This window comes from Colossoma macropomum, unplaced genomic scaffold (assembly GCF_904425465.1).
Source record: "Colossoma macropomum unplaced genomic scaffold, Colossoma_macropomum, whole genome shotgun sequence".
Classification (NCBI taxonomy): Eukaryota; Metazoa; Chordata; class Actinopteri; order Characiformes; family Serrasalmidae; genus Colossoma; species Colossoma macropomum.
Window position 1 is genome coordinate 36,579,588 of NW_023494787.1, and position 18,498 is coordinate 36,598,085.

General features: G+C 39.0%; 1 protein-coding gene across 1 annotated transcript; it reads left to right on the forward strand.

Annotated features, from left to right (window-relative positions):
* The first annotated feature begins 13,993 nt into the window (after positions 1 to 13,993).
* Positions 13,994 to 17,537, forward strand: s100a10a (S100 calcium binding protein A10a). The gene is made up of 3 exons (XM_036567174.1): positions 13,994 to 14,110; positions 15,497 to 15,655; positions 17,196 to 17,537. The coding sequence occupies exons 2-3, from the start codon at positions 15,515 to 15,517 to the stop codon at positions 17,358 to 17,360; spliced, it is 306 nt and encodes a 101-aa protein (XP_036423067.1). The 5' UTR covers positions 13,994 to 14,110; positions 15,497 to 15,514; the 3' UTR covers positions 17,361 to 17,537.
* The last annotated feature ends 961 nt before the right edge of the window (positions 17,538 to 18,498 follow it).

Below are 18,498 nucleotides of genomic sequence, written 5' to 3' on the forward strand. Positions count from 1 at the left end.
GTTTAATCGACTCTCTTGGAGGTTAAATGCTAACACTGTTATCCCAAAGACTGATTCACATCTTAGAGGTTTTGTGTGTTGTAAGTATAATCTTAATCAGTTATGGCTGTTGTTCATGCATTCAAAGGCTGCAACTCTATGATCTTCCTCAGTCAGGGTCAGAGGTGGGAATGAGTCAGTAAGTTGCAAGTAACAAGTAAGTCTCAAGTCTTGACACTTAATTCCTGAGTCAAGTCCCAAGTCAAGATAGTCGAGTCTCGTTTCAAGTACCAAATCAGTACAGGCGAGTCTCAAGTCGCAAGTCAATAGTCCTAATCTTCGAGTCTTAAACAAGTCGGTCTGCAGTCTTCAGCTAATTCAAGGCCATAACACTGAATAATGGTAATAGTACTGTAGCCTTTTAATGACAGCATGTTAGCAGTGTATGGCTGTACGTTATTATTATTATTATTATTATTATTATTATTATTTTTTAATACAAAATCTATGGTAGACAGAAAACCATTACAGATATACTGTATACACAAAGAAAAGTGCCACTACACATGAAAAGAATTTGAAAAAGTACTATTAAATATAAATAAATAAAATAAAATAAATAAAAAAAATGCATATTTTTGGGAACATTGGGTACATAGGATTAAAATAAAAACTAGCTCAGCACTAAAACTAGCTCAGCCAACTAAAAACAACTGCTAGTTTGAACTGAATGTAGACGACAACAGAAACCAAAACGACTGAATTGAACAAAGTTGACAGAAAAGACAACAAAATGATCAGAAAAAATACAGCTTCTTACTCAAATTTTCTGTTCCACCTTAAATGGTGCAGCAGTTCCGGTGTTGTATCCGATTCAGTTCCCCCTCAAATTCACGTTCCCTTTGACAAATGACAGGTCTGCGGACGCGCACATTCACTGAACAGATAACAGCACCAAGCAACACTGGAACTATCGTAATTGAAAAGGTTCCAAAAAGGTTTGTACATCAGCTGTATTCACCCAGTCGGCGACGAACAGTACAAAAAGTATTTATCAGTATGATTGTTTACTGTTGATTCAAATTGAAAATAACATTTATAACGGAATTTCAATTATGCCATGTTATCTTGGGTGAATTTATATTGGGGATTGGGTGAACACGTGGCCGTTCAATCTTTTTTTGAACCTTTTCGCTTTCCGTAGTTCTAGTGTTGCTTGGCGTTGTTCAGTGAATGCGTGTGCCTGAAGACCTGATTCGTCAAAGGGAACATGAATTTGAGGGGGAAGTGAATTGGATACAACACCAGCGCCTAACTGCCACACCATTTAACGTGGAATGACAAATTCCAGTACGAAGTTGGTGAATAACAAGTCAACTTCAGCCTCATGGTGAATGTTGTGCTTGTTTTACCTGCAGAAGCTGGTAAAATCAGTCAAACAGAGAAAGCTGTTTCTTTTGTTTTGCTATCATGAGGAAAATGGTCAGTTTGCCTGGTAAGTTTCTCCAGTAAGAGTTTAAGTGCTGAGCGAGGGCCCATTGATTCTGTTGATGCTTCACTTGTTCTCAGCTTATGGAGGCGAACTTGAACTCTAAATGCTTCACTTGTCTTCCGAAAAAGAAAAAAAAAACGATCATAAGCACAGGGACAGACTTCTGACGACAGTGCTGTGTATCAGATGTAAAATGTATTTCTTCATCATCATTACATATAATGTAATGTTTTATTATTATTATTATTATTATTATTATTATTATTACATATAAAAACTCAGAAAATACATGTAGGTTAACTGGTGGATTTGAAAAGAAAATAAAAAGGCTATATTACATTGTAGACATCCGAACCCCCATCAGTCAGTAAGTTTCTCTACAACAATCAATTTCACTTTAAACCACTCTGAATGAAGCTGTTTACATCTCAACCACTGAATTATCCCCTTAAGTAGCTCTCAAAGTAAATTTTTATGTTACTCATGCTGTATCACTTCCAAACAACTCAGTGATGTAGCTTATTCATCACATTGAAGGTGCATCAGCATGTTGCACAATCATCATCATTCACAGAAAAATCTGACAGTAAGACATGCAGCAACATATCTTAGGTAAGTTACGTCAGCACGGTGATGTCTCAACATTTTCTCTTTTAACTATTTCTCATTTCTGCTCTCTGGTTCTTGTGAGATTGATAGTATGGGTATCTTCGGTATAGAGTAGAAAAGTCTTATCTTTCACCACTTTCCTAATGGCAACTTACAGTAGCTGCTAAAAAATATGTATGAAGCGGATTTAAAGCAGAACTTTCTCTTTCTCCTGTTATTAACCTTTTCACTCCAGTCATTATATTTTTACACTGTTTTGCTTAATGTTTTTTGTTTTGAGGTAAACTGGGCCATCACTACGACAAAAGTAGACAAGAGACTTGCTGTAATTTTGACAACTCAGTCTGACTGGTTCTTTAATGAAAATGAGCACATAGTAGATGATTATGGGAAGCAGCAGATCATACTTCTGTCACGGTCCTGTGGAGAAAAATAGGAAATTAAATAACAACACTTACCATCAAAATTCTTTCACATAGCAGGTTCTTAACATCACCATTTTCCCATAGCTCTTACATTTGCCTGCAATCAGGGTTTGAATTGTGACAGAGATCTTGGAGGGTCCCCTGGTGGAAAATCTGACTATAAGGTGGCCTGTATTGATGCATAATACTTACACAATGTATTTTTGTGAGGTTTACCCCATAGTGTTTTCACTAGTATTACTAGGTAGAAGTCATTTACATTCATATCTATATCCATATAAATGATTTTAAAATTATTTTTCCAAAAATATGAAACCCTTGTTTTAATGAAGGTATGCATACTGATACAGACATTCGGCCTTAAACTCCCAGCACTGTTCGGTTTCTCTGCACGCCACTCATTATTTTGCTGTTACTGCGTCAAATTAAACCCAGAAAGAGACCATAAAAAGCCATAGTAGATCACACATAGCTTGGATTCTATACTGAGAAAGTCTTTTAGATAAACAGACAAATGCTAATGGTCTGTTACTTCAGTTGACATTACGGCTCAGTCTTTTTCACCTCAGATCTATTAGCTAAAAACAGCGAGTTAGTCAGCTGATACTAAATGTGATACATTCATAAATTATATTTATTCTATTACATTTATACGTTTATATGACAAAAAGTGTAAAAAAAAGTTATTGGTGCTCTCACTGCGACACATACTATGTGGTATAGATGTGCTTTATACAGAGTTTGAGATGTGCTTGAGCTTTAAGCTCCTTCAGTGATGTGGCTTGGTACGCTAGACAGTACGTTTTTTTCAGCAGGGATAGGGGACCCCCTAAGTTTAATTTTGTCAATCTTATGGGGACCCCCTTTACTCCAGGACTCCACAGACCCCCTTCACTTTGAACCCTGCCTGCAACGTGATATAGACCCTCAATGCTTTTGCAATAATGATAAAATAGGCCTACGAAAAACTACTGTTACCCAAAAATACCAAAGCGCAAAAATCTTCACTAATGTGAGTATCAAATCTGATACTTACCCTTTTGGAGCACTTCTGGCTTGAGCCTTTAGCCTGCTAAAATATGCCTGAAGCTGTTTCCACATAGAGGCCTTCTTCTTTGGACCTTCTTTCTCAGATGTCGTGGTTTCCTTTTGCTCATATTTCACCACAGGCTGCATCCTAACCTTGTTAGTAACCAGCTTTGAGAGCTGGGTCTGTTTCAAACTTCCAGACAGAACAGATCTGGCACATCTAGCGTTTTGAAAGGAGGGAAATGACGGATATTTCTCAAGCGGAGGGACACGTTCTTGGCGAATGAGCTCTTCACAGCGAGGGTAGATGGCAAACGGGAAAGTGTCGGTGCTATTGGAGGAGCTGATAATGCTGCTTCGCTCACAGTCCTCATTTTCCTCAGCATCCCATGCAGTCTTCAGCGAACAGGGCAGCGCATGCTTTTCTGTACCCTCAAGCTCCGGCTTGCTGCTTGAACTCTGGCTTGCATAACAGGGTTCTTGTTTGACCACAGTTTTATCAGCGACCATTAACTCAGTGAACTCGCCCAAATCACTCATGTTTCAAGTATGTTCATCACATACAGTGGCTAATGTAGTAAAAGGCCCTGCTTCACATTACAATCTCACAGGATCTTTAATGGAATTCAAATGGCTTTCAGTTGCAAGTTACCATTGACACCATTGTGACAGGTGACATTGTGACATAGGCTGCTGAAAATATCAAGCACTAATACTAATGCAGTGATAATACAGGCAAAAATAAAGCTTGAATTAAAAGACAAAAACAAAAGAAGCATGAGAGATTTGGTGCTAAACGAGTGTAAAAACACCTGTGCAATTTGATTAGTGAAATATATACTGACTGGTCACTTCATTAGGTACACCTTCCTTATATCTGCACTCTTTGTCCATTTTATCAGCTACATGTACCATACAGGTGAACTTTGTAGCTTTACAAATATAGATGGTAGTCCATCTGTTTCTCTACATGATATTTAGCCCCCTTTTACCTCTTCGATGGTCATGACCACAGAGCAGGTATTAGAATGATAGAATATGCTTACATTGCTAAAAAGGAAAACAGGGCACTGCATTCATGAGGAGCCACTCGAACAAAAACCTGATGCAGTATTAATGGTGCATATTTGCGACACCCAGCGTAGCTATTGTTTTAATTTAGACCAGCAGTTAGTTAAATCTGCCTTTGTGGATTCATTCATGACATAGCAGCACATACAGCACGTTAGAAAAAAACTGGAACTGTAATGTAATGTATTCATTAGTGGAACATAATGGAATGTAGTTATACTACTATTACTAATATTTTAATTAGTAGTAGTACTAGTCGTCATTGTAGTAGTAGTAGAAGTTGTGGTTTATAGTGACAGAAGAACTGCTGATAAACATTGACTAAGATGTGCCTAAATTAACGTATATGTTGTGTAGTTAAAAATCATACTTGTAAAAAATATGAGATGCTTTTTATTCCTGCATTTATGAATGCAATATGAAGGTTAATAAGTGGACTCTGAAAGGAGCGACGAAACATCTAAAGGGCATACACAATGTTAGTATCCTCTTAGGTCATTATATCTTGCAGTTTTTGCTTTGCAACTCTGATAGCTTCAGTTGTCATGCATGAAAAAGTTAATGGATGTTTGTGGGAAGCACAGACTGATGAACACCATCCACTTTATCATTGCAACATTTGCTCCCCAGCAAAATACTATATGACGGTGTTTCATAACTCCAGTCTGTGAGGTCCACCAACACTGCACTTCTTCAGCTCCTGTACGGAAGACAAGTGAGAGGCCTGCTTGATACGTTGAAGGAGGCATGGGAGGGAGAAAAACCAACAGAGAAACTGAATGTCCTTCCTCATGTACTCAAGATGAGAAACAAGCTGAGCTATCTCACAGAAATGGTCCACACAAACAGGCAAAAAGCTCAAGCCAAGCAAAAAGGATAGTATGACAAGACAGCAAAAGAATGGAGGCTACGTTTTTGCGTAGACTTTAGAAGTTAAATGCAGTGTCAGCCTTTGACCCATACCCAATGCTGCGTGCAGATGAACTGATAGAGAGGCTGGGGAAAGCAAAGTTTTTATCCATGTAGGATATGAGCAAAGGGTACTAGTCGGTACCATTGAGCCAAGAAGCTAGAGAAATGATAGCATTTAGAGTGCCTAGTGGATTATATCATTTTCTGACTATGCCTTTTGGCTTATGTGGAGCCACTGCAACATTCCAGAGGCTAAAGAATGAGGTCTTGAAGGGTACGGAGGACTTACATCAATGACATGGTCATCTATAGATCAACGTGGCAGGAACATCTGCAGCATCTGGAGACTCCAGAAAATCGTTGATGCAGGACTGACGGCAAACCCAGCCAACTGCAACCTGACTAAAGTGGTCTCCACTAAAGTGGGCTACATCCTTGGAGGCGGAGTGATACGTCCTCAAGTGGACAAAATTGAGGCGGTCAGAGCTTGTCCAGCACCCATTTCTAAAAGGAGAGTAAGATCCTTTTTAAGCCTTGCTGGTTGCTATAGATGATTTATACCCAATTTTTCCAGCCATGCAGCAGTCCAGACTGACCTTACCAAAAAAGACAAACCCCAGAGAGTAAAATGGGCTGAATGCAGGGTAGCATCCTGGGACTTGAAAGTCCTAATTTTGCACAGCCCTTTATTGTGCAGGCTGACACATCTGGCAATGGACTAGGTGCTGTGTTATTACAAGGCGAAGAAGAAGACAAGACCAGTCTGTATATCAGCAGGAAACTGTTCCCCAGAGAGGCTAAATCCATTTATCCAATTTATCCATTTATGGCACATCCAGTAAGTAAGTTTATTTTATGGAAACTGTTTTAAATTTTTTTCAGCGTTTTTTGTTTTGTTTTGTTTCTTTTTTGTTTTTGGTTTTTGACCCAGTGTGTCCAGAATTTCAGTTTCTGTTATGACCAAGGATTTTCATTTCAGTGTGTCACTATTAGACGTCCTAAATCTACTCCAAGCTCCAATTATATACAACACAGATTGGTTTTGCTCAGATAAATAAAAAAAATTCCAAAAGAACTTCATTATAAATAATATATTTTCATTATTTAGTGCTATAGAATGTTCTGCCTGCCCACTTTATTTTACTTCTTTGACTGTAGAAATATTGAGCTTATTTAGCAGACAATTAGTTTCTTTACATCACTGAAATCTCTACTCCCCTCTCACCCTAAAAAATGCAAATATTAGCCAAATTTTCTGAAAAGCTGCTACAAAATCAATCATTTTAGCACATAACAATGACCAAAAAAAGCTGTGAGATCATAGTGGTCTTCACTGTCTTTTCCATATACCATGCATTCTGGCATTTACTACATTTGGCCATTAGAGGTCACAGTTCTCTTTGATGATGACGGCTGGAGACAATGCACAGCTGTACAGGTTCAACCTGTATTGTACCCAGTGCCCTTTTCAGAATTAATGTTGGACACACACACACAACAAGTGTCGCATACACAGAAACCTGAGACAGTGAGTGCACTGTTAATTTCAACTGTCTCCTGGAAAGACAGCTAGTTGTGTGTAGGAAAGACACACAAATACTTAGCAGTTAAAAATCTGTGCCTGTATGTGTCTCAGTGTCTTGGAGTGTTATTATTAATATATTGCTGTATCACAAACTGTATTACATACAGTTATCTATAAAGATGTACTTACGTTAACCGAACTGGTGTTTACAGAGTTATAATTATTTTTTAATTTACTGACTCTATAACTGTGTTCCAAACGCCAGGCTGCAGCTGAGAAATGAGGGTCCTCGGTGGGCTGTCCTATGAAGGCTCCTCGTTTGTATTACATATAAAAGAAGGGAATGGTCTCCCAAGGCTGCTATTTGCATCACCGGAAAGGAGATGGAAAAATAACAATAGGCTGCTGTTGATGTGAATGACAAGATAGTAACTCAGCTAGCATAATACACTCAACCCATCTCCAGGCATATTCCTACTCGCCCTGCAAAAAGTAATCGGCTCAATTTGAGTCTGTCCAGATCCAGCCCGAGTCAGACGGGCCAATCACAGAAGCCGAGTCCATCCCAAATTGTCCAACACAGGTTCAGATCCAGCCCATTTCTTTTAATGACACTGGGCCTCATTTTATTATCACATTATAATTCATACTATAATTTAATACAAATTATATATACATGTCAACTATTTTCCTTCACTTCCTATTCCTTTATATGTCTAGACCTCTCTTTTTATTAATCACATGTAGCTCAATTAAAAGCACATTTGTTCAGATTAGCATTCTCATTAATTCAGCCACAGCATAGCAGAAAATCCAAACAATGCATGAAAACTAACTAGTTCTTCCTCAGTACTTAGTCGTATAAGGCAAACAGAACAATACCACTCACAGCATCACTGTCTGCCACAGTTTTAAGAAAATAATGTGCATTTTCATGCATTAAGCCAATATGTACTGTATCATGCCATGTAAAGGCTCACTCACTCATTCACACACAAGTGTAGGTAGAAAGTGTATGTTGAATGTGTGTGTGTGTGTGTGTGTGTGTGTTGAATGTGAACATGTGTGTCTTGAAAGATTGTGTGTCCATATTTTGTGAGAGGCTACTTGAGAGTAAGTTAGAGCATTTAAAATCCACGTTTTTAACGTCTTTCATTTAAAACCTAATGTTCAGTGTAACAAACTGCACGGGTCTTCATTGCTCTATTGAAACATACATACATCATCTAAACCGCTTATCCTTCTGGGTCACGGTGGGGTGCTGGAGCCTATCCCAGCTGTCATTGGGCGGAAGGCAGGATACACCCTGGACAGGTCGCCAGTCCATCGCAGGACAGACAGACATACACAATCACACCTAGGGGCAATTTTGCATGTCCAAATTGGCCTGACTGCATGTCTTTGGACTGTGGGAGGAAACCAGAGTACCCGGAGGAAACCCACGCAGACACGGGGAGAACAGGCAAACTCCACACAGAAATGACCCTGGTCGCCCGGCCAGGAATCGAACCCAGGCCATTCTTGCTGTGAGGCAACAGCGCTACCCACTGCGCCACCGTGCCACCCGAGAGTGAAACCTGGACCATAATTATAATAATTACAATTAAAAGCATAATTATAATCCTTAATACTCTCACTTCCTTTATACTAAGAAACAGACTTATAAAAGAGACTTCATAATGTAATGCATTAGTTATTTATATATATATTTATTTATTATTTTTTACTGGGTACTGCTGGTCTATAGTTGTTAGACATCATGATGGAAGGTAGTGTCTTATACTTGGCTCGCGTCGTCCTGAGGGTGATGATCTTCATCATTAGAGTCTTCATTCTGCTGCTATGACTCTCAGTCGTCTTCATCGTCCTCCTCTACTTCAGACAGGTCAGGCGAGATGGACACACGCACTCGCACACGAAAGAAGTACGACTTGACCCCAAGTGTCTCACAGAGCTCCGCCTTAGATCTCCTTCTCTGGCACAGATGGAATGCAGGGACGTCCTGCTCATTTACTGAAGGAGCAGCATCAGGTTCACGAGCACTATCATCATCCTGAGAGGAGTCCTCAACGTGCTCATGTATCTCCTGTTCTTGATCTTTGTTCTGCACTTCTTTTTGCTGTCCAGTCTGAGCTTCATCTTCTGCTGGGATGTCTTTTTTGAGCTCTGTGTTTTCATTTTCATCTTCCAGCACTACCTTCTCAAGTGCTTTCATTAAGGCTCCACGTCTCCTCTGTGACACGGGCCTCTGGGGCTTTGGACCAGCAGGTGGGGTCAGATGAGTGTGTGGACACTGAGCTGAGGTGTGGATCTCTCCAGAAAAGGAACCACTGCCCTTTCTACTAGTGACGTCACAGGGTTCTCGTCTCACTGTGAGAGGCTGTAGAACCTGTCGTTTCTCCATTAGGGTGGTCCTTTTACTCCTCCTCTGATAGTTGTCCTCCTTCATAACCTCAGAAATGACAATAGATGGAAAGTAACAAACTCAAAATGAGGTGTTAAAAAAGAATGCTGAAAGAAGGCAAATTACAAGATGAAAGAAGAAAAACGAGTCTGTAAAAAGACTTTGCGCAAAAAACTGTGTAATACTCCCAAAGAACTTCACTGATCGGATGAAAATCCAAAAGTCATTTCTTCCCTAATGAAGCTCACATATATACCCTCGCGTGCCCTACTGTGACGTCAGCATGGACGAGTGACGCGATCGTTCGTATTCCGATGACGTCATAATCGCGCTGCAACCATTTCTGTTGGCAACTTCCAAGTTCACGTAGCGGTGCTGTGGCGGTTTGTAATGAGATAACAAAGCCATAACCGATCCAGCAAAAGCAGGGAAACATTTTAAAAAACATTTTTAAATCTCATTTTTAAAGCTTATTAACTGATATATTTGAGTGTGTTGCCTTGATTTTATTTGACTACTTTATTTGTTGCTATAGCGATAGCAAGTGAAAGCTAAAATCTAAACAGCTGAGATTTCCCGCTTTCACGTCCCAAACCGCATACTAGCACACTAAATAGTATGCAAAAATAATGCATACACCGTTAGAAGTGCACTCATCAGTGTAGTAGGTAAATTACAGAAGTGTGTGATTTGGGACGCGATGTTAGATCAACCGGTGAGACGAGATTAACAGCTGCTTCGCTGTACTGCTGGTTAGCTGCTCTGTAAACATCTCCAGGCGAGAGTTTGAGGTATTTGTTGATTAAAGATCATTTATTGAGGTAAATTAATGCATTTACTGGGGTTAAGTAATGCATTTATTGAGGTAAGCTGATGTTGGCTTTGTATTCGCCAATTTGGAAATTCATTCTACGTTTAAGGCACCTCAGTGTAACTGCAGCACCATTTAAGGTGGAACGGAAAATTCAAATGCCAGCGAAGCGGACTTGAGCTTGATATATATAATATTAGATCAAAAGTTATCGAAAAACTATCATAACACAGTGTCTCGGGCATCAGGCAATGTATTCATAACAACTTCTATCTTTGAAGTAGCTTTTTAGAGGCACTTCTAGTTCCTATCACCACCAGTGTAAAAAAACCTCACTCGGCAAGTTTCTCCAGAACATTTCACACCAAACCACCCCGAATGACCGTACTTGCATCTTGACAATTAACTTACGCAGAAATCTTTAAGCTGACTGAAGAATGTAAAAAGATAACAAGATTCTCTTTATTGCTCTTCCAGTATGCACTACATACACTCCTGTGCAAAAAAGACATTAGACATTAAGCTTTTAGTAGTTTTAACAGCGAATCATTAACCAAAATTTTGAATTCAGTGTGGAGAAGATTCTGTATTATGGCTGTTTCATTTGCTAAAGTCCGAACCATAGTTTGGGTTACTGTGAGTGTAATCCGAAAGTGTACTGTGACTGTATGTGTTTTTAATTTGGTTCGGTTGGTTCCACTCTCCACTCTCACTTTTGCCGCCATCTGGTCTAGAAAGTAAACAAAACTGAGGCAGAAGCAAAAGTAGAGATGGAGTGAGGTTTATTTTCATTCCTCTGGCTGAACAAGCTACATGCAGACAGTGCACGTCTTTATTTTTAAATATAATAAGTGTGATAATATGTTTTATCAAGAATATGAGTGAGTGACAGATCTGGCTTTTATACCATGATGGGCTAGTGAAAGTTAAAACAAAAATTAGGTCGTTTAATGGCGGTAAATGAACGTTTTTCGGGGGTGCTAACAGGGATGCTGAACGATTTTCAGGGGGGCTTCAGCACCCTCTAGCCTCCCCTGGAGCTGTTCCTAGGTTTAGTCAGTTGGGTTAAGCGGAGGTAACCTTCTCTGCTAACGGGCTGCTCTGTATGAGCCCTTTCTGCTGATGTAAACAAAGAGAACTTCTCGTAGCAGAATCACAGTCTCTCCTTCTTCTCCAAGACGCTCAGTACTGATCATTATTACTAAAAAACATTGAATCCCCCGCGTGCTGCACCAACAACCAACGTCTTCATGAGGCCTATTAAACTAAACTCTCACTGTGAGACTCTGTGTTTGGCTTTAGGTCCTGTTGTACTGTTAACGAAAAGTCAGGATTAACTGTTATTTACACACAGAAGCAACCGAAATCGACTGTAATCTATTGTCCATATGCCTGCGTGACGCGCGTGCACGCCAAGAGGGGTATGAGTTCGACACAACACCGACAGAATACTTCGTAACGTGAACTGGGGAGTATGAAGCCCTCGCGTTAAGTGGCGGGAGTGCAGTACGGGAGTCTCTTTATCATATTATTTCATTGGTTTGCAGGTAGAGCACAGCTGTGCACGTCAAATATACAAACACCTACACAAAACACAATAAAGTCTACCAATATGTCAGAACAACAGGCCTGAGCTTCTGCGCTCTGCACTTTACTTCCGCTTAAAGTAATGGTAATTTTTAAGTGTGCATGAATGACTCTTTATTCTGTTTCTGTTTGTTTGTTATTTGATTTTATGAGTTATACGTTGTTTCTTGATTTTTCCACTGACAATAACCGAACCAAAAACGAGAATTGACCCATTTCCCAGTTTTCAATACTGGATTTCAAAATGAAAATCAAATGAACAGAAGATACACGGATCCTCTATTGCCCAGCAGAGGGCGCCAGCTCTTTACCTGTTTAGCAGTATAAAAAAATGAACAGAATTCAGTTCTATGTTTCAGACAGTTGTGAACAAATGACAAAACCTCTGCGCTTGAGTGAAATTATAAATACTCTTGGTAAATTAGTATTATACTACAAGTGAAAATACTCTATTTTTTTAAGTACAAACATACAGAGTGCGACTGGTAGATGAATATACAAATATTGAAGGTGCTCTATGGATTGAGGATCAAAAGCTTGTGAAAAAGAGAAAATCCATGGCACTTTTCAGTGAGTTAAAAAGCCTTTATGGCTTCTTTTTAGATTTTGTGTTGCCAGGTTGCAGTAAAGGCCTATTTAACTCAGTGATGGTTGCCATGGATATTCATTCATTTGTCCTCTATTTATATTTCCACCTCAGTAGTACAAAAAGGACTTGGTTTTAAACACACTTAAAGTCAATATAAATTTATAAAACGTTTTCCTTCTGCTCTGTGAGAAATACACAGTACTGGCACGGTCTCTAAGGTAGCTGAGCATTTTTGCTCGATGATGGATGGGAGGGGGAGGTGAAACATGATATTATTGGTCAATATTTTTCCCCTGTCTGCTGGGGTGCAGTAACAAAAAAAATCAGAGGACATTTTTGAAATGGGCAAAAGACACTATTTTTTGATCAAAGATTAAAACAAGAATTATGTCTTTTTCCTTCCATCAGCACATCTTAGAACAGGGCGTCTGAAATTATCATCTTGTCTCGTTGGCTGATTCCCCACATAATGATGCACACAGATTTTTCTAGATATGTTGTAAGTGGGGCTAAATGAGTCAACCATTTTGAACACAATGGGCCTCATTCACCAATATCTTCTTAAGTTTTTTCTTAAATGTGTTCTTGAGAAAAGTCCTGAGAAAAAGTCTACATCAGATTCATGACGTGTTCTTCTACCACAGAACTGTTCACACCTTTGTGCTCTTGAGTGTGTGTAGATTCTGTTCTTACCTGAGAACAAATCCCAAATAAGAAAACACTGGTGAATGTCAAAATCTTAGTGAAAACTGCGCAAGTGGGTTTTAGGAAGAAATTTCTTGAGGAATGAGGCCCACTGTTCGACTAGATTGGGGGGCACAAACTTGCTGACTTGGGGGGGCCAAAAAATATATTTTTTAACATTAGACTAGGTTTGGTTATTAAAGTACTTAAAATAAGAAAAAGAATAAGAAGCAAAATAAGAATAGAATAAGCTATAGTAGTATAAAAATGTTTTCTTTGGTGAGGGGTGAATTTAGGGTAACCTTCTGATCAAAATATCTGCCCAAAGATGGCCCGTCAGGCCGTTTGATTTGGCCACACTTTGGGCAGCCCTGGTCTAGATAGCAGGGGTGGGCAATATGACAATATTCTTCATTATAATGATAAATTGAGTCATGTTATGTCACAATATGCTTGTGGAAATCATCAGTAACTCAAGAGCACTGACTAACCATATGTTTCTTTACAAGAGCACAGTTAGTCCTGTTTAACTGGATTTACTGATTCGCTCAAATGTGTTAATGTTACATGTTTGCCACATTGCCCACCTCTGCAAGACAGTGTAGTGCAGTAAACAGGTGAATCAAGGTGAACACAGACCTTCATCTAAGTCTACTCAGCTTACTCAGTGCCCTGTTTCATGTGTAATGTGTGTTCATGTCTCACTTTCACGTCATAACATCTTTCCATTACTTAGTAGTAATGACAAACTCACTCACTCTTTTCGGCGTTACCATGGATACCGTCATCATCAGCACATTGCTCAACTCTGATAAGTCAGTCTCTCTCTCTCTCTCTCTCTCTCTCTCTCTCTCTCTCTCTCTCTCTCTCTCTCTCTCGGAAGGGTGGAGTCTGGGTAGAAAGTCTGAGTGAAGTCTTAAACTCTGCACTTCTCTGACAGCGCCCAGCTCTCCGCTACCTGCTCTCTCTCTCTCTCTCTCACTCAGCTGCTCGGTAAGATAAGAGTTCTGTTTTATATGTTTTAGCTTCTGCTTTGGCGTCTAAACATGCTAAATGCTAAAAGTGTGCTATATTATTGTACCAATATCACTGCTCTGTTCTCTAACCTGTATTCAGCCTTTTAGCTAGTTTGGTTATAATTTACTTGGACTGCGTGAATCAGCGCTGCTCTAAGTTAATTAGGTCTGTACGACGGTTAGCCGTGCTAGTCGAGCAGAGCAGCTTCAGTCAGTTCGTTTATGAATGTAGGTTTTATTGTTTTATTCTGAGTACAGAACCCCAACACCCTTAGCAAAAATGGTTTCTGTATAGTACCAAAAAGGTTCTGTGACTTAGCAGAACACTTTCTGGTGACATTTAGAACCATTTATAAAGGTTCTCCAAAGAAGTATATACAACAGGTATTCCATCTTAGAGAAGAACCGTTTTATCATGCTAAGAGCTGTTTAACATTGAGTTGTCACGGTTCTACATGTATAACCATTGTTAAAGAATAATTGAAGAAACTTTTAATAATAAATAATAATAAAAGTAATAATAATAATAATAATAAATTAGTAAGAAATGTTCTAGTTATTAATTTGAGTTGTCTGAGATTTTGGATTAAAGGCTATTTTAGCGACTACACATATACTCTGAACCTGTCTTGCTCTGCATCTCTCTGTCTGTCTGTCTTTCAGTCTATCTATCTATCTATCTATCTATCTATCTTGTCTTCTGTATTCAGGCTTGCAAAAGCATTTCTTTGGTCTCCTTCATCTTCAGATATTGTTAGGGAGTGGCTTATCTTGGGTCAGTTCCAAAAAAAAATGTTGTACTATGCAGGGCCGTCTCCATCCTCTCTCCCACTTCTTTTCCCTCTCTCATTTTCCAAAGTATGTCCTCTGTTTTTCCAGTCATTCATAATTAGTTGGACGAGCACTCACTACCATTACATTCTGCAGTTGGACGCTTTCTTTCTGTTTTCCACTTGCCGAACTTCATCTCTTCTCTCAACTTTTTAATTGTAGATCTGCTAATGCGACTGGCTGTGTGTGAGTGTGTGTGTTCTTGCTTGTTTGAATGTGTGTATGTCAGTTTCCATGTTTATTCTTGTGGGCATTACTCATCAAATGAGCCCACAGTCATTCCAGCACAAAAAACTGCTTTATTCATGTGGAGAGTGGCACACACTCCCGGGAAAAAGGGAACAACCCCCTGATGAATTTCTCACATAAACTTCGAGAGCATTGAATGATAGTTTTGATGACATCATTTTCTTCAATAGTTCATATTCACCAGTGACCAGATCACTGCAATGTATATGTATTGGTTACTACTGTTTAACTAAGTTTGGAGTCTCTCTTTTTTTCTCTCTCCCTCTCTTTCTCTCACATTCAGTGTTGAACTACAACAGCCATGCCGTCAGAACTAGAAAAGGCCATGGAGTCTCTCATCATGGTTTTCCACCGATATGCTGCCAGAGAGGGAAACAGCAACACTCTCAGCCGCAGAGAGCTCAGAGAACTGATGGAAAACGAACTCTCCAACTTCCTCAAGGTGAATTTGTCTTGATGTTTGCTCACGACACACCACATCCAACACAGTTGACTTCTATACATATTGCAGCTTCAATAAACATAGAATACACTAAGTACACACATTGAATGCAACTTGCACACACATGCACATACATAAGTAGAGATAGTAGATAAAAATAGCAGCTGTACAGTAAGATTGTGCAGTTATTGTGCAAATCCTACAGTATTATAATATGCAGAAAATGTACCTGCATAAACAATATATAATGACCATAAGGGCAGTGCAGAGCAGAGAGATGAGTTTTAGGCTATTCTGAGAACCTAGAATTTTTTTTTCAGACTGTGAAATAGAGTTAAGTTTTGGAACTGATGAGTAGACAGATGTAAGAACGAATCTCTTTGGGCCAATCCAGTGATCATGGTCATAATAAAGGGAGCTGGCAGATGTGCTAAAGTAGACAGATGTGTAATAAAGAGTGTGGAAACAGACGACAAATGTCCAAACCACAGGATTAATCTAGAAACGTGGAAACTAGAGAAACAGGGAAAAACAAATAGCAGAACTCAGGAACAAGGTACTTAGGAAACACATTCAGGCTCCATGGTTGCAGCACAAACACCTACAATACTTTACAAAGAAACAATAAAAAGAAGAGGAAACTAGACACAGGTGAAAGTAATGTGAATAAACAGGACACAGGTGCTGGTAATGATGGATGGAAAGAGCCAGAACAGATCCAGGATGGAGAGTCTGTGAGAGTTTTCATTGTTGTACAGTTGATGTTTGTATATATTGCTATTGCTACTCGCAGAGTGTTTTAAATCTTGAGGTTCCTTCATTACCAAGTCATCGTTTTTAAATACAGTTTGGTTAAATTCTCCCATGATAAGTCTTCAGTTATGCATAGGTGGAAGTCTACGTTTGTACTCAATTATTGGTGATTTATTGAAATAATGACTCAAGTACCAAAAACAACAAGAAGCATAATTAGCATAATTGAAGGTGTTATTTATCTCTTTTTGTGATCCTTCATGTCTAAAATAAAATGCTAAAGCTCGAAAATGAGAGGTGTGGGCAGCAGCCCAGGTGCTGTTCACAAACAGAACAGATTGAAATTGGATGCAAAAAGCAGGGATGTGGAGCAGAGGACCTGAGTCCAGCACAGTTTACTGATTTCTCAACTAAACCTGGTAATTAACTGCTGAGTTGAATCAGGTGTGTTTAAGCAGGAAAATGACCAAACTGTGCAGGAATGCAGCCCTTCATGAAAACAGTTCCCTACCTCTGACAAAAAGGACTCAGTAACTGTGAAAAGTAACTGAGTAAAAAGTAGATTACTCTCCTCACAAATATAATTGAGCAGACGTGATCATCAGGAAAAAAAAAAATACTCAAACACAAATTCATCAGATTTTTTGCTTACGTCTATCTTACTAAGTAAATATAAGTAGTTACTATGTAACTCCAATTCTAAAGCTCTGAGAATGTGAAATTGAGGTTTGGTTGGTAGATTCTCCTTATACATCTTTATACTCACTCTCTTTCTCTCATCCTGCAGTCTCAGAAGGACCCTTTCACAGTGGACAAGATCATGAAGGACCTGGACACAAACCGAGATGGAGAAGTGAGCTTTGAGGAGTTTGTGTCTTTAGTGGTGGGGCTGTCCATCGCCTGCGAGCAGTGTTATCAGTTGCACTTGAAGAAGATGGCAGCCCGAAAATGAGGAGCGCAACAAGAATTTTTTTTTTTTTATTGTAAAAGTTGACATGATAATCATGTTGTCTTTTAAAAATACAGATTGTACCAATTCCTTTGAAACTGGAAATAAGCGTTGTATGTGTTGTTTGTATGAATAAAAGAAAGCAAAATCAAGAAAAAGGGTGAATGATATGTTCACAGACCCATTTGGTGGTTTGACTCAATGCACAGTCTTTGGGGTAAAAGTCCAGTACGACATGCCTGTTTATGACATTCTGCTCTTTGCCCTGCATACTTTGTTTTACAGCTCAGAACAGCACTTCAGTTTCCTTGGCCTGTGGGTTGGGTTTTTGAACACAGTTTAAAGTGTAATAATGCTGTTATTTCAAATGTTCTGCTTAATTGGATGGTCGAGGTGTAAATAAAGTCATTCAGAGTGGTTTGATGTAAAATGCTCTGTTCTACATGTCAGAATTGTTCACAGTGGTGGTGATAGGAACCAGACGTCTGAAGAGTTTAACCTAAAAGCTTAAGAGTTATTACATGAAATGGTTACACACTGTCTGATGCCTGAGATGTCTGATTGTTTTACAGTTGTTTTGGGACAGCTTTTGGCCTAAAATGTATTTTGATTTACTTCTATTTATTGACTATTAAAATTAACTATTACCTAACATTTCATATAAAAACTCAGAAGATGTAATGGGTTGCCAGAGGTTTTTGATAGTTAATACAATATATTTACGCTGTAGACATCCCAGGTTCCTATCGCCACCACTCTAAAGAAATCTGAGTCGATAGGTTGCTCTAGAACGGTGGATTCCAATCTTAATAACTCTGTTTACATGTCAACAAGTGAATAATGCAGACATTTTTGGAAAGTCAGTGGAGTTCCCCTTTAAGTCACAGCTAACCTTCTCAGATATATATGTATATGCACGTATATATATATATATATGTATGTATATATATATATATATATATATATATGTATGTATATATATATATATGTGTGTGTGTGTGTGTGTGTGTGTAAGATGTGTGTGTGTGTATTTTCATTTAGCCATTGTGCTGTAAATGAACTACATCCTAACACCTCAGTGCTGAATCTTCAGTATGTTCTAAACCCTACAAGCACTACAGACTTGAGGCCTAGAAGGAGT

What these genes read in the sequence shown, in the direction of transcription:
- s100a10a (XM_036567174.1), top strand. Translation starts at nt 15,515, where the DNA reads ATGCCGTCAGAACTAGAAAAGGCCATGGAGTCTCTCATCATGGTTTTC. An exon ending in AACTCTCCAACTTCCTCAAG is followed by an intron (nt 15,656 to 17,195) that starts GTGAATTTGTCT and finishes CTCATCCTGCAG; the next exon opens with TCTCAGAAGGACCCTTTCAC.